The 12,373-nt window shown below is 37.3% G+C and overlaps 1 protein-coding gene across 2 annotated transcripts in view; it reads right to left on the bottom strand.

Annotated features, from left to right (window-relative positions):
• The window catches only part of RPRD1A (regulation of nuclear pre-mRNA domain containing 1A), a 72,933-nt gene extending 61,085 nt beyond the window's left edge, over positions 1–11,848 (bottom strand). Inside the window, exon 1 of one of the 2 annotated variants that reach the window (XM_030876546.2) lies at positions 11,579–11,848. In XM_030876546.2, coding sequence (XP_030732406.1) covers positions 11,579–11,729 — 151 coding nt within the window. In that variant the 5' untranslated portion in view covers positions 11,730–11,848. The remainder of the gene's footprint in view (positions 1–11,578) is intronic. The other variant, XM_030876544.3, reaches the window with a different exon arrangement.
• Between the last annotated feature and the right edge of the window lie 525 nt (positions 11,849–12,373).

Below are 12,373 nucleotides of genomic sequence, written 5' to 3'. Positions count from 1 at the left end.
CTTGCAGCAACTAGAGAAAGCCCTCGCACAGAAACTAAGACCCAACACAGCCAAAAATAAATAAATTAATTAATTAATTTAAAAAAATATTCTGTAAAAAAAAAAAAAAAAGAATCCACCTGCCAATGCTGGGGACATGGGTTCAATCCCTGATCCGGGAAGATCCCACATGCTGCAGAGCAACCAAGCCCATGTGCCACAACTACTGAGCCTGTACTCTAGAGCCTGTGAGCCACAACTACTGAAGCCCGCGTGCCACAACTACTGAAGCCCACGCGCCTAGAGCCCTGCTCCTCAACAAGAGAAGCCACTGCAATGAGAAGCCTGTGCACTGCAACGAAGAGTAGCCCCCACTCGCTGCAACTAGAGAAAGCCCGTGCACAGCAATGAAAACCCAACGCAGCCAAAAAAATAAATAAAAATAAATTTAAAAAAATTTTAAAAATAAATAAAGTGAAATTATTCTTAATCATTAAGCGTTTTTATGTGCTAGTTATAGCACATCAACTGCATTTTTAAAATTCTAAAACAATAAACTTGATTAAATCCACATTAAGTATTAGTTGATTTACTAATTAAATTGTTGTAAATCTGGATTATGTATACATTACTCAGGGTTTTCCAGAGAAACAGAACTAATAAGGTGTGTGTGCATACACAGAAAGAAATTATAAGGAACTGGTTCATGTGATTATAGAGGCTGTCAAGTCCCAAGATCTGCAGTCAGCAAACTGGAGACCCAGGAGAGCTGATGGCATAGCACTTGTCAGAAAGCAGACTCAAGATCTGGGAAGAGCCCATGTTTCACTTTAAGTCCAAAGGAAGGAAAGAAGGCAGTCAGGCAGGACAAGTTTCCCTCTTACTCACAGAAGCATCAGCCTTTTTGTTCTATTCCAGCCCTCAACTGACTGAAAGAGGCCCATCAACATTAAGGACAACCTGCTTTACTCACTCTACAGATTAAAATGTTTTATCTCAGCCAGAAACATCTTCACAGACATACCCAAAATACTGTTTGACCAAATATCTAAAGCCACCTGTGGCCCAGTCAATTTGACACATAAAATTAACCATCACAAGTGCTCTTCAAGATAACTCATGATTTTCTACCAAGAAAACTGAATTTTTTGATAGTTCAGGAAAAACATGGTCCTTAACTACCCAAACCTCCTTGTTTAAAAGAATAATCTATAAAATAGAATACCATACACATTATGATTTATTCCAATACTAAAGAGATGAAAACAGCATGTTGAATTAAATAGACAAAGGTTTTTTTTAATTGTTGTGTAGTTGATTTGCAAAGTTGTGTTAATTTTTGCTATACAGCAAGGTGATTCAGTTATACATATATATACATTCTTTTTTATATTCTTTGCCATTATGGTTTATCACATATAGTTCCCTGTGCCATACAGTAGGACCTTGTTGTTTATCCATTCCATATATAATAGTTTGCATCTACTAACCCTCAACTCCCAGTCCATCCCTCCCCCGCCCCCCTTAGCAACCACAAGTCTATTCTCTAGGTCTGTGAGTCTGTTTCATAGATTGGTTCATTTGTGTTATGTTTTAGATTCCACATACAAGTGATATCATATGGCATTTTTCATTCTCTCTCTGACTTACTTCACTTAGTATGACAATCTCTAAGTCCATCCATGTTGCTGTAAATGGCATTATTTCATTCTTTTTCATGGCTGAGTAGTATTCCATTGCATATACGTACATCTTGTTCATCCATTCATAAATAGATAAGGTTTTTAAACCATGCTCTTGAAGAAGAATATTCCTTGAACTGGACCAAAATGTCATCACAAAAATCAACCAATGCAAACCATTTTCCCAATTTACAAAGAAAAAAACAAAAAACAAAACCTTAATGAATGTAAATGTTTTCAGTTTTAAGTGCTTTCGCATAACATGACAATCCTCTGACACTTTCTTCTATTAGCCTGTACTAGAATTAAATGAGATACATTTAGTGCAAAGTTATACAGTTACTGTAAACTTAAATGTGCATTTTGTGATGGTCTTCACAGGGCTTTACAAGGCATCATGAACGAATACCTGAACAAGTTTGAGAACCACTTACTTAAACAATTACAACAAATACATTTAGAATAAGACTGCACGGTTCTCAGCCTAAGAAGATTAGCCATCATAAAGATGTAAATTCTCGGGAATTTCCTGGCAGTCCAGTGGTTAAGACTCTGAGCTTCCACTTCAGGGGGCACGGGTTCAATCCCTGGTCAGGGAACTAAGATCCCACATGCCATGCAGAAAGAAAAAAAAAAAAAAAAAGATGTGAATTCTCTTTGAGCTAATAAAATACCAAAATAATTTTTTTCTTGCAAATGACAAGTTGATTCTAGCGTTTATATGGAAAAACAAAACAAGAAGACACAAGAAAACTCTGGGGAAAAAAAAAAAAGAAGAGCAATTTGCAGGCTGGCGGGGGGTTGGAGTGGGATGTCCTACTAGATGTGAAAACATAATAAAGAGTGTGACAGTGATACATGAGTAGTCCGATGAACGGAGCAGAATGACAGTCTACAAATATGCCAAATATATATATGAAAACTGAGTGTATGTTAAAGGAGGCATTTCAAATGGGTGGAGGTAAAAAGAACTTAAAAAAAAATGGTGTGATAAACCAATGCCTACCACTTCTATCAGCTGAAACCGTTAAGAAAATAAGAATATTTAGTAACATAAATTAATACTTATAAACTATAAGATAAACTGACACATCCTAAATGTTCATCAATAGAGTAACAGTTATATAAATTTTGGTGCATCCATAAAATGGAATACAGTGCAGTCATTTTTTTAATTGAGGCAACATCATATATATAAATACATCATAATCTGAAAGATATATTAAAAAGAAAAGCAAAAGCACAGAGAAATCTATATAATATCCAACCATTTGTCTAAACATGAAAGAGAGAAAGAAACTGTAACATATGTAGATGACTATGCATAGAAAATTCTGGAAGAATAAACTTAACAGATTGATTCTGGGTAAGGAAAATGGGTGGCAGGGGGAGAAGAGTGGAAAGGAGGCTTTGTGACTTTTAAATTTCGTATTACATGCATGTTACTACCTACTAAAATATACTGTATTTTAAAAAATACACCTGGAAAGTATATAGAATGGTAATTTTTTTCTTAGTTTCTCAGTTATTATAGATATAAAAGGGACTAAGGAAAAGCTATAAAAAGAAGAACAAGAGGGCTTCCCTGGTGGCGCAGTGGTTGAGAGTCTGCCTGCCGATGCAGGGGACACGGGTTCGTGCCCCGGTGAGCCATGGCCGCTGAGCCTGCGCGTCCAGAGCCTGTGCTCCGCAACGGGAGAGGCCACAACAGGGAGAGGCCTGCGTACCGCAAAAAAAAAAAAAAAAAAAGAAGAACAAGACTAACAGGTACCTGATAAAAGCCAAGAGAACCAAAAATGACCAAATAACCTAGATGACTGCAAGGTGACTACATAAATAATTCATTATTATAATCCTCTTCATACATTTTTACAAACAAAAGGATTTTAAAAATCTTAAATCACTTAAAGTTCCTTGCAGACATAAAACATTAAAAGTCTACCTAAAATATTTACTTTATTATCCTGTCTAGTTCCAAAAAGGAGTTGTGAACTGAAATGTTACATTTAAAATGTCAAATAACCTTTGTTTGACATAAAACGACATTCAAACGATTAAAGCAACAGTAAAAACTATGTCTACATACTTTGTACAGCTCCTAGTAAATTCAAATCTCAAATCAATTGCCTAAACTAAGCTAGTTTCCCAATTATATTGATATTTCTCTTTGTATCACTATGAAGTTACTAATTTAGCAGTCTGTTGCCCTGACTGATATGTAAGCTATGTCTCCCTTATCCACTGAATCATCCTTGGTCTAGCAACAGAGCAGGAGCTCAATAGGTATTTGATGAGTAAAGGAAACCAACAGGAGAAACTTTTACATATCAAATGAAAATTTCATTTTATTCAAAAATACACTTGTAAAATTATGAACTATAATTATGTTTGTTTAATGCAGGCGCACACCTTTATTTTTATTAGAAATTTAAGGATAATTTCCTTAAATTTTGGAGCCATAAAAACAACATCAAATCATCGATTTTTAAAAAAGCTGTATGTTATAGGAAAGAGAACCTAAAGAAAATTATATTATAACCCAAAGGGAAATTTCATAAATTTGGTTTAAGTTCACACTGAGTAGGAATTAACATTTTGGAGGGAATATGTCTGCTTAAGGCAAAGCAATGGGTGCTAGCCTCTTGATCTAACTACCAATAATAGGAAATGGCCTAGCTCTTAGTATCTGGTTTGTGAATTGTTGGCGGGTCCTCAAAACCCTTTCATGGAGTCCATGAACTCAAAACTATTTTCACAATAATACTAAGACATTATTTGTCTTTTTCGCTCTCATCCTCTCACCTGTGTACAGTGTTATATTCCTGCGGTTATGTGATATACATCACAAGAAGACTGAATGGAAAAGCTGACATGAGAATTCAGCTGTCTTTAATTAAGACAGACAAAGATTTGCAAAAATGTAAAACAATCACTCCTTTCTCTAATATTTTTAAGTTATTTTTCATTAAAAATGTCATTTTATGTTAACATAAAATCAATTTAGTACCACAGTTTTAAAATAATAATTATTAAATAAATATTTTTCAAGGTTTCACTTTCTAATATAACTCCCAGTAAATATAAACCACATAAATGAAAGATCAGGGGCCTTTAATAATTTTTACAAAAATAAAGGGATCCTTTAATCATACAGTCGATAATCCCTGGTCTAGACGCTGAGAATATCTATGTAACAACCAATGTGATTTTTTCAAACAATAAATTTAAAATAAAAGAGGGAATCCATAGATGTAAAGGAACTTAAATATAATAATCAAATGCAATGAAGAAACTTTACTTGCATCCTGATTCAAATAACTGGCTAAAATTTAAAAAATGTGAGACAATCAAGGAAACAAATACTAGCTGGATATTTGATGATATTTTAAGAAATTAACTTTTTTAAAGTTGTTAACAAAGAATATAACTGTTACAGCTGGATGATGACTACACTGAGGTGCATAAAAGTCATACAGATTTGAGAAAAACAAATTCTTAGTGTAATTAACAAAATATAAACACTGTCTAACTTACTTGTTTAATGCTAACTACAAAAAAGTATAGTATTTCCAAAATAACAGTATTAGACAATATAAAAGCCATTGAATTGTCAATTCAAAAACAGAATCTCTTCGTTGTAAGGATTTATATGGCTACATGTTTTTAAAGAGGATGAAAAATGTTCTTTAACCTTTTGTATTTTTCTAAAACCAAATAGAGTATCTAAGAATATACTTATTTTAGCACCACTTACAAACCTAAAGCCATATTCATGAATATAAATGTTAATTCGACATATTTAAGAACCTTTATCAAAGGCAATATGTTGAGATTATGCAGGCTAAAACTTGGAAAACAACCACCTATAGGAACCCACTATCTACTTCATAACCAACACATAATCCCCCAGTCTATAATACAATATAAAGTGATAATTAGTTCCCTGAAAGATGTCTAACACAGTTTATTGATAACAAAGTACTGATTTTAACAAGTGATTACAAATAGAAGGAAAATCTAAACTTTAGGCATTTTAATATTTTAATTGTTGCCAGTGGGGGAAAAACAGTAAAGAGCACTCAAGGGCTGAACATTCCCAGGTTTGGCTCTTTGCATTCCAAGCTATTTCTTGCCTCAGCATCTTCACATATCCCAGTAGCTGAATACCTCCTCCCCATTTATGGCATAGCTGGTTCAGAGAGGTCTTTAATTGAAGGTCACCTTACAGAGATCATTTCCCTCACCATCTAACTACTTAAGGTTCTCCTCCCTTAAATGCACTTAATACAAAACTTATATTTACAATTTTCTTGTTCGTTGTTTGCCCTCCCCATGAGACTACAAATTCTATGAGGGCAGGGACCAACGTTCTTTCTTTTTATTTATTTTTTTAATTGAAATATATTTGACATATAAATATATCCCTGCCGGTCCAGTGGTTAGGACCTGGCACTTTCACTGCTGTGGCCCGGGTTCAATCCCTGGTCAGGGAACTAAGATCCCGCAAGCCACGCGGCATGGCCAAAACAAAACCAAAAAAACACGTTGTTTTATGACTGGAATATATCCAATGCTAGACATATATAAGATAATAAATACAGGGTGAATTAACATACTCTAAAGGGCTGAGAAAATTATGATTTTGTTAAGACTCAAATATGAATAACATACAAGAGGCAAGTGTAAACGACTCAATCAACTAGACTACTGAAAGCAGCAACTCTAATCAACTACAAAGAACTTCCTCCTATCTATTCTCTTTCTACAACTCTTGCAGAGACTTGTTGTTCTTGTACTTGCATGTAGGAAAGAGCCTAGTGTTTGCATGTAGGAAAGAGCCTGTCAGTGTTGTTTCGTAAATTCTGGTACATTCATGGATGATATTTCTACAGCAATTAATGCAACATATAATTTAATTAGTGGGCTAATTTATAATTTAGCCCACTACTGAGAAGTTCAGAGTTTAAAACAATCACCTTCAAAAGACAGTATTAAGAAAGTGAAAAGACAACCCAATGAATGGGAGAAAATATTTGCAAGTCATGGATCTGATAACAGACTTGTATGTAAAATACATAAAGATATATGTATATGTATAGCTGATTCACTTTGTTATAAAGCAGAAACTAACACCATTGTAAAGCAATTATACTTCAATAAAGATGTAAAAATAAATTTAAAAAATAAAATAAAGAACACTTAATAATAAAAGACAACTAATAAGAACCTGCTGTATAAAAAAAAATGAAATTCTAAAATTAAAAAAAAAAGACAATGCAATTTTAAAATGGGCAAGGATCTGAATAGACAGTTCTCCAAAGATGACATACAAATGGCCAATAAGCAAATGAAAATATGCTCAACAGCATTAGTCATCAGGGAAACACAAATCAAAACCACAAGACACTTTACACCCAACAGGGTATCTATAATCAAAAAGACAGATAATAATAAGTGTTGTTAAAGATGTGGAGAAATTGGACCCTCATACACTGCAGGCAGGAATGTATAATGATGCAGTCACTGTGGAAAAGTCTGGCAACTCCCCAAAACATTAAATGTAGAGTTCATATATGACCTAGCAATTCTATTCCTAGGTATATATCCAAGAAAAATTAAAACACATCCACACAAAAACTTGTACACAAATATTCATAGCAGTATTGTTCATAATAGCCAAAAAGTGGAATCAACCCAAATGTCTATCAACTGATGAATGGATAAATGCATACAATGGATTATTATTTGGCCATAAAAAGGGATGAAGTACTAAATACATGCTACAACAAGAATAAGCCTAGAGGATATTATCCTAAGCAAAGGAAGCCTAGTCACAAAAGACTATATATCATATGATTCCATTTAAGGTAAATCTATAGAAACAAAGTAAATTAGTGGTTGCCTAGAGGTGGGGAAGCGGGAATGACAGCTAAAAGGCATGGGTTATGAAAATGTTCTAAAATTTATTGTGGTGATGGTTTTACAATATATGATATACTAAAAACCAAATGGGTAAATTGTATGGTATCTTAATTATAACTCAATAGAGCTGTTACAAAACAAAAAAATGGTCACTTATGTTTTTGGTTACACTCTATTGCATTTATCAGGGAAATTATAGCTACTTTGGTCTTCATAAGGGCCACGGGGTATATTCCTCCAAAAATAAATTATCTTTCTTTAAAGGAGACAAAAATAAGAAAAGTGGACAAAGGGGAAATCTTCACAACTGCATGATTACCATATCTGACGTATCATTTTACCTACTTATTCTCATATTTTGAGCAGTAATTTTTCCTACCGATGTCACATTTTTGTCTTCTTTAAACACTTCAAGAAACTAAAGAATGCCTAGCTTAATACAAAATGTTCAACTAATTTTCCTTAATTTCTTGACATTTCAAATTTGATCAATTCCTTTCAAAAATACTTACTTTGCAGAGATAATGTGAGGAGTCAAGATACCACAGTAAGATGTCTAAAACAATGCCTTGTACTCAGTAAATTACTGTCACTATCATTATGCTAAAGGAAAGAGAGGATCCTAAAGTTGATGAGCAAAACTGCAGAGAATGGGGAGGACATAATGGCTACACCCTACAAAGGCACAATCGTGTGTCAAGGAAAGGAAACCCTTGGCAGAAAAGCCCAGAGCACACTGAGAACTGCAGCAGCAGCAGCAGCAGCAGCAGCAGCAGCAGCAGCAGCAGCAGCATGATCATCACCTCCACTATTACTACCATTTCTATCATCACCATCATCACCCAACACTATTCTCCTCCTAAAGCATCTGTTTATATGCCTTTAACTCTATTTATGAAACATTTTAACATATGAAAACATCCCCAAACTCAGCTAATAGAACATCTTATCATTTTCCATTTGTTTCAAAAAATGTTTCATATATATGTACTATAAGCTAACACAGATCCATTTTCATTCCCTCTCTTCCTTATGGTAGCCACTATCTTGGACTATGGTGTTAATCATTTCTATGCATGTTCTAGCTACAGATACCTGTAAACAATATAGAGTATTGTTCTGCATGTTTTCAAACTTTCACTATATAGCATATTGGTCTGCACCTTGCTTTCTTAGCCCAATATTCATGTCATGTTGTTTCATGCAGCTCTAGTTCATTCACAAAAACTGTTGGACAGTATTATATTATACTGTATGAAAGACAAAATATATTTGTCCATACTCTAACTAATGAGATGTTTAAAGTGTTTATCTAATTTTGTTATTAAGAGGCTACAATAAACATAATTTCTTGAGTTTCCAGGATATATTCATGGAACTGGTAGGCCAAAGGACATATACCTTCAACTTCTTTAGAGCTGGAAACAAATGGAAACAAATGGAAACACATCTTTGTTTCCAACTTCTTTAGAGTTGGAAACAAATGGAAACAAATGGAAACACATCTCCTTTTTTACACTACAGTCAGCAGTGTGAGAGAGTTCTTGTTTCCTGTCATCCTCACCAATCCTAGGTACTGTCACACCTGTTTTTCTTTTTTTTTTTTTTTGGCTGTACCCCACGGGAGCTTACTTCTCCAACCAGAAATCGAACTGGGGTCCCAGGCAGTGAAAACGCCGGGTCCTAACCACTGGACTGGCAGGGCATTTCCTATCATAATTTTAATTTTGCAAACCAAAGGGTCTAAAGTGGTACTTCATTGATTTATTTTTTCTTGATTAGTAAGATTGAGTATCATTTATAGGCCTTTCAGGTTTCCGCTTACGTAAAATGCCTTTTAACAGTATGGCCATTTTTCTACTGATTTGTGGTAGTTCTTAAGAACAATTTGGGTACCAATCCTTATGCTCTTTCTTCCCTCCCCACCCCACCCCCAAATATAAACCTGTTGTTGATTTTCATATCTAGTAAGGTAGAAAAGCAAAGACAATTCCTGCCTTCTCAAAGTTCACAGCTATTTGCCAGACATTTATATCTGTGTTTCTCAAACCTTTTCAGCCACTCACAGGTGAATTCCTCCATGACAGCCAATACACATACACTTACATATGAAGTGAAAAACAGGGCTCTACATCAACTTATTCTAAGGCAGGGGTCCCCAACTGCTGGGCCACAGACCGGTACTGGTCCATGGCATGTTAGGAACTGGGCTGCACAGCAGAAGGTGAGCAGTGGGCAAGTGAGCGAAGCTTCATCTGTATTTACAGCTGCTCCCCGTCACTCGCATTACCACCTGAGCTCCACCTCGTGTCAGATCAGCAGCAGCATTAAATTCTCATAGGAGCACGAACCCTACTGTGAACTGCGCATGCCAGGGATCTAGGTTGCATGCTCCTTATGAGAATCTAATGCCTGGTGATCTGAGGTGGAGCTGAGGCGGTGATGCTAGCGCTGGGGAGCGGCTGCAAATACAGATTATCATTAGCAGAGAGGTTTGACTGCACAGAGACCATAATAAATCAACTGCTTGCAGACTCATATCAAAACCCTATCAGTGAGTGGCAAGTGACAATTAAGCTGCATCTTACGGAGTAGACTGGACATAAGCAACACACTTAGGGTATCACTGTCTCCCATCACCCCCACATGGGACCATCTAGTTGCAGGAAAACAAGCTCAGGGCTCCCACTGATTCTGCATTATAGTGAGTTGTACAATTATTTCATTATGTATTACAACGTAATAATAATAGAAATAAAGTGCACAATAAATGTAATGCTCTTGAATCATCCCCAAACCATCCTGCTCCCCCCCAGGTCCGTGGAAAAATTGTCTTCCATGAAACCAGTCTCTGGTGTCAAAAAGGTTGGAGACCACTGTTCTAAGGGATTAACCACAAGCAAATACACAAGAAAACATACAGAATGTCTCCACTCTATATAGCCAATGCCACATTTTGGCTCTGATATTAATCATCATGTGGCTTTCATATGGATCAGTACACAAGCATCTACTTGATTAATAATGGCTTGTTAAAACAATTAATAATAACCATCGTATCAGGTACATTAGGATGTCTGAAACAACAATTAAGAGTGCCCATTCTCTTTACCGAATGAAATAAGAATTAAGGTACAAATTCAGACTAAGCAAATGAAATATTTTAATTTTCAGTCGTACCATCATACAATCAGTTCTTACGGATAAATCTGCTCTGCAGTAGTGAAATGATTCTTCTAGATATTTTAGTGACAGCAGACTACAGCTGAAAAAAAGTTAACTTCATTTACAGGAGCACTATAGAATGCTTTGCAAAATAAAGACGCTGCCCCAGAGGCATGTAATCATAGAGCAAGAAAGGACCTTAGATCAACTTAATCTAATTCCCTCATTTTCAGGTGAGGCACTTGCAATCCAGAAATTAAGAAATCTCCCTAATCCATCTCCTCTGAAATCTACAAATTCAGAGTTCTTTCCATTGCATCACGCATCTTATTTTACACTCCCCAGCTCTAAAACTATGTTTCCCCTTAATTTCACAAGTTTGAGTTGATGTGTTATAGAAATAATGGAAGTATCTCCCCATACCAATCTTTCCCCTCCTCTATCCTCCATTATAATGTACCCAATGAAAAAACCTGACTGCCTAAATTTATGACTGTAATTAGGTGCGGAGTGCTGAGCCCCTGGCTACTGTTTCCGCGTTAAACCAATATAAATGTTAATCCTTTATACAATACCTTCTTCAACAACACCTACTAAACGTAGACTTTGCAGGAAACGCAGTACACGCCGCTCCTCCTGGCCCGCAGACCACCGACGCCAGGAAGCCCGGGGCCCTGGGGAGGCGGCGTGCGGGGCAGTCGGGAGTTGGGGTCGCTAGGGGAATGGGGCTCCTAAGGAGGGGGGTGGTCCCGGGGATGCCAGGGAACTGGCCGGGTGGCGGGGAGCGGCAGGGAGCGGCGGGGAGAGGCCGAGAGGCGCGGCCGACTCACCTTTCCGCAGCTCCCGCTCCCACACTGTGACGATGGGCCGCGAGTGCTTGCGGTGGTGGATTAGCCACAGGGACAGGGTCTGCACGCTCTGCTGCGAGTTGCTCAACTCCGACAGCTTCTTCTCCAGCGCCGCCTCAGAGAAAGCGGACATCACTCCGATACCGTGCTCACGCCGTCCCACGCGGTGAGGCTGAGGGGGAGGAGAGTTTCACCGCCCCCGCCGCGGCCTCGCCCCCTCACCCCACCCTTCCCCACGCCCTCACCACCGCTGCCGCCACTTCCAAGATCGGCCGCAAACCAGCAAGATGGCGACCAGCCGGCAGTGACGTCACGGCCTACCCACGCCCCGCCCACCGAACAGGCTCTGCCGAGGCCGAGCGGAAGGGGCGGGGAAGAGACGCGCCCTGGAGAGGCGGTCGGGGGGCGTGCCGCCTGGGTCTGGGCCGGAGGCGGGGCGGTGTTTGCCAGGCTTAGAACCGTCCTCCTGGGAGAAACTGTATTTACCAAGGGGTAATTAAAAATCTCTTAAACACCAGCGTGTTTGCACAGGGCACCAAATGCTAGTTGTGTGGTCCAGCTCAGTAACAGTGAAGAGTTGGGACTTTCTTCATGTAAATGGCTAAATCAATTGTGATACTTCATCTTACAGAATACATGCAGCAGCTTAAAAGATTCATAAATCCAATGGTGGATTGTTTTTAAGTTACAAAAAATAAGTACAGTATAATGTTTGTTTTATAGAAGTATATATTTTATAAGAATTCATAAGTATGCAAATAAGAGAGGATAAGAATT

This window comes from Globicephala melas, chromosome 13, assembly GCF_963455315.2.
Source record: "Globicephala melas chromosome 13, mGloMel1.2, whole genome shotgun sequence".
In the NCBI taxonomy this organism is placed as follows: Eukaryota; Metazoa; Chordata; class Mammalia; order Artiodactyla; family Delphinidae; genus Globicephala; species Globicephala melas.
This window is presented reverse-complemented; position numbering and strand designations above follow the sequence as displayed.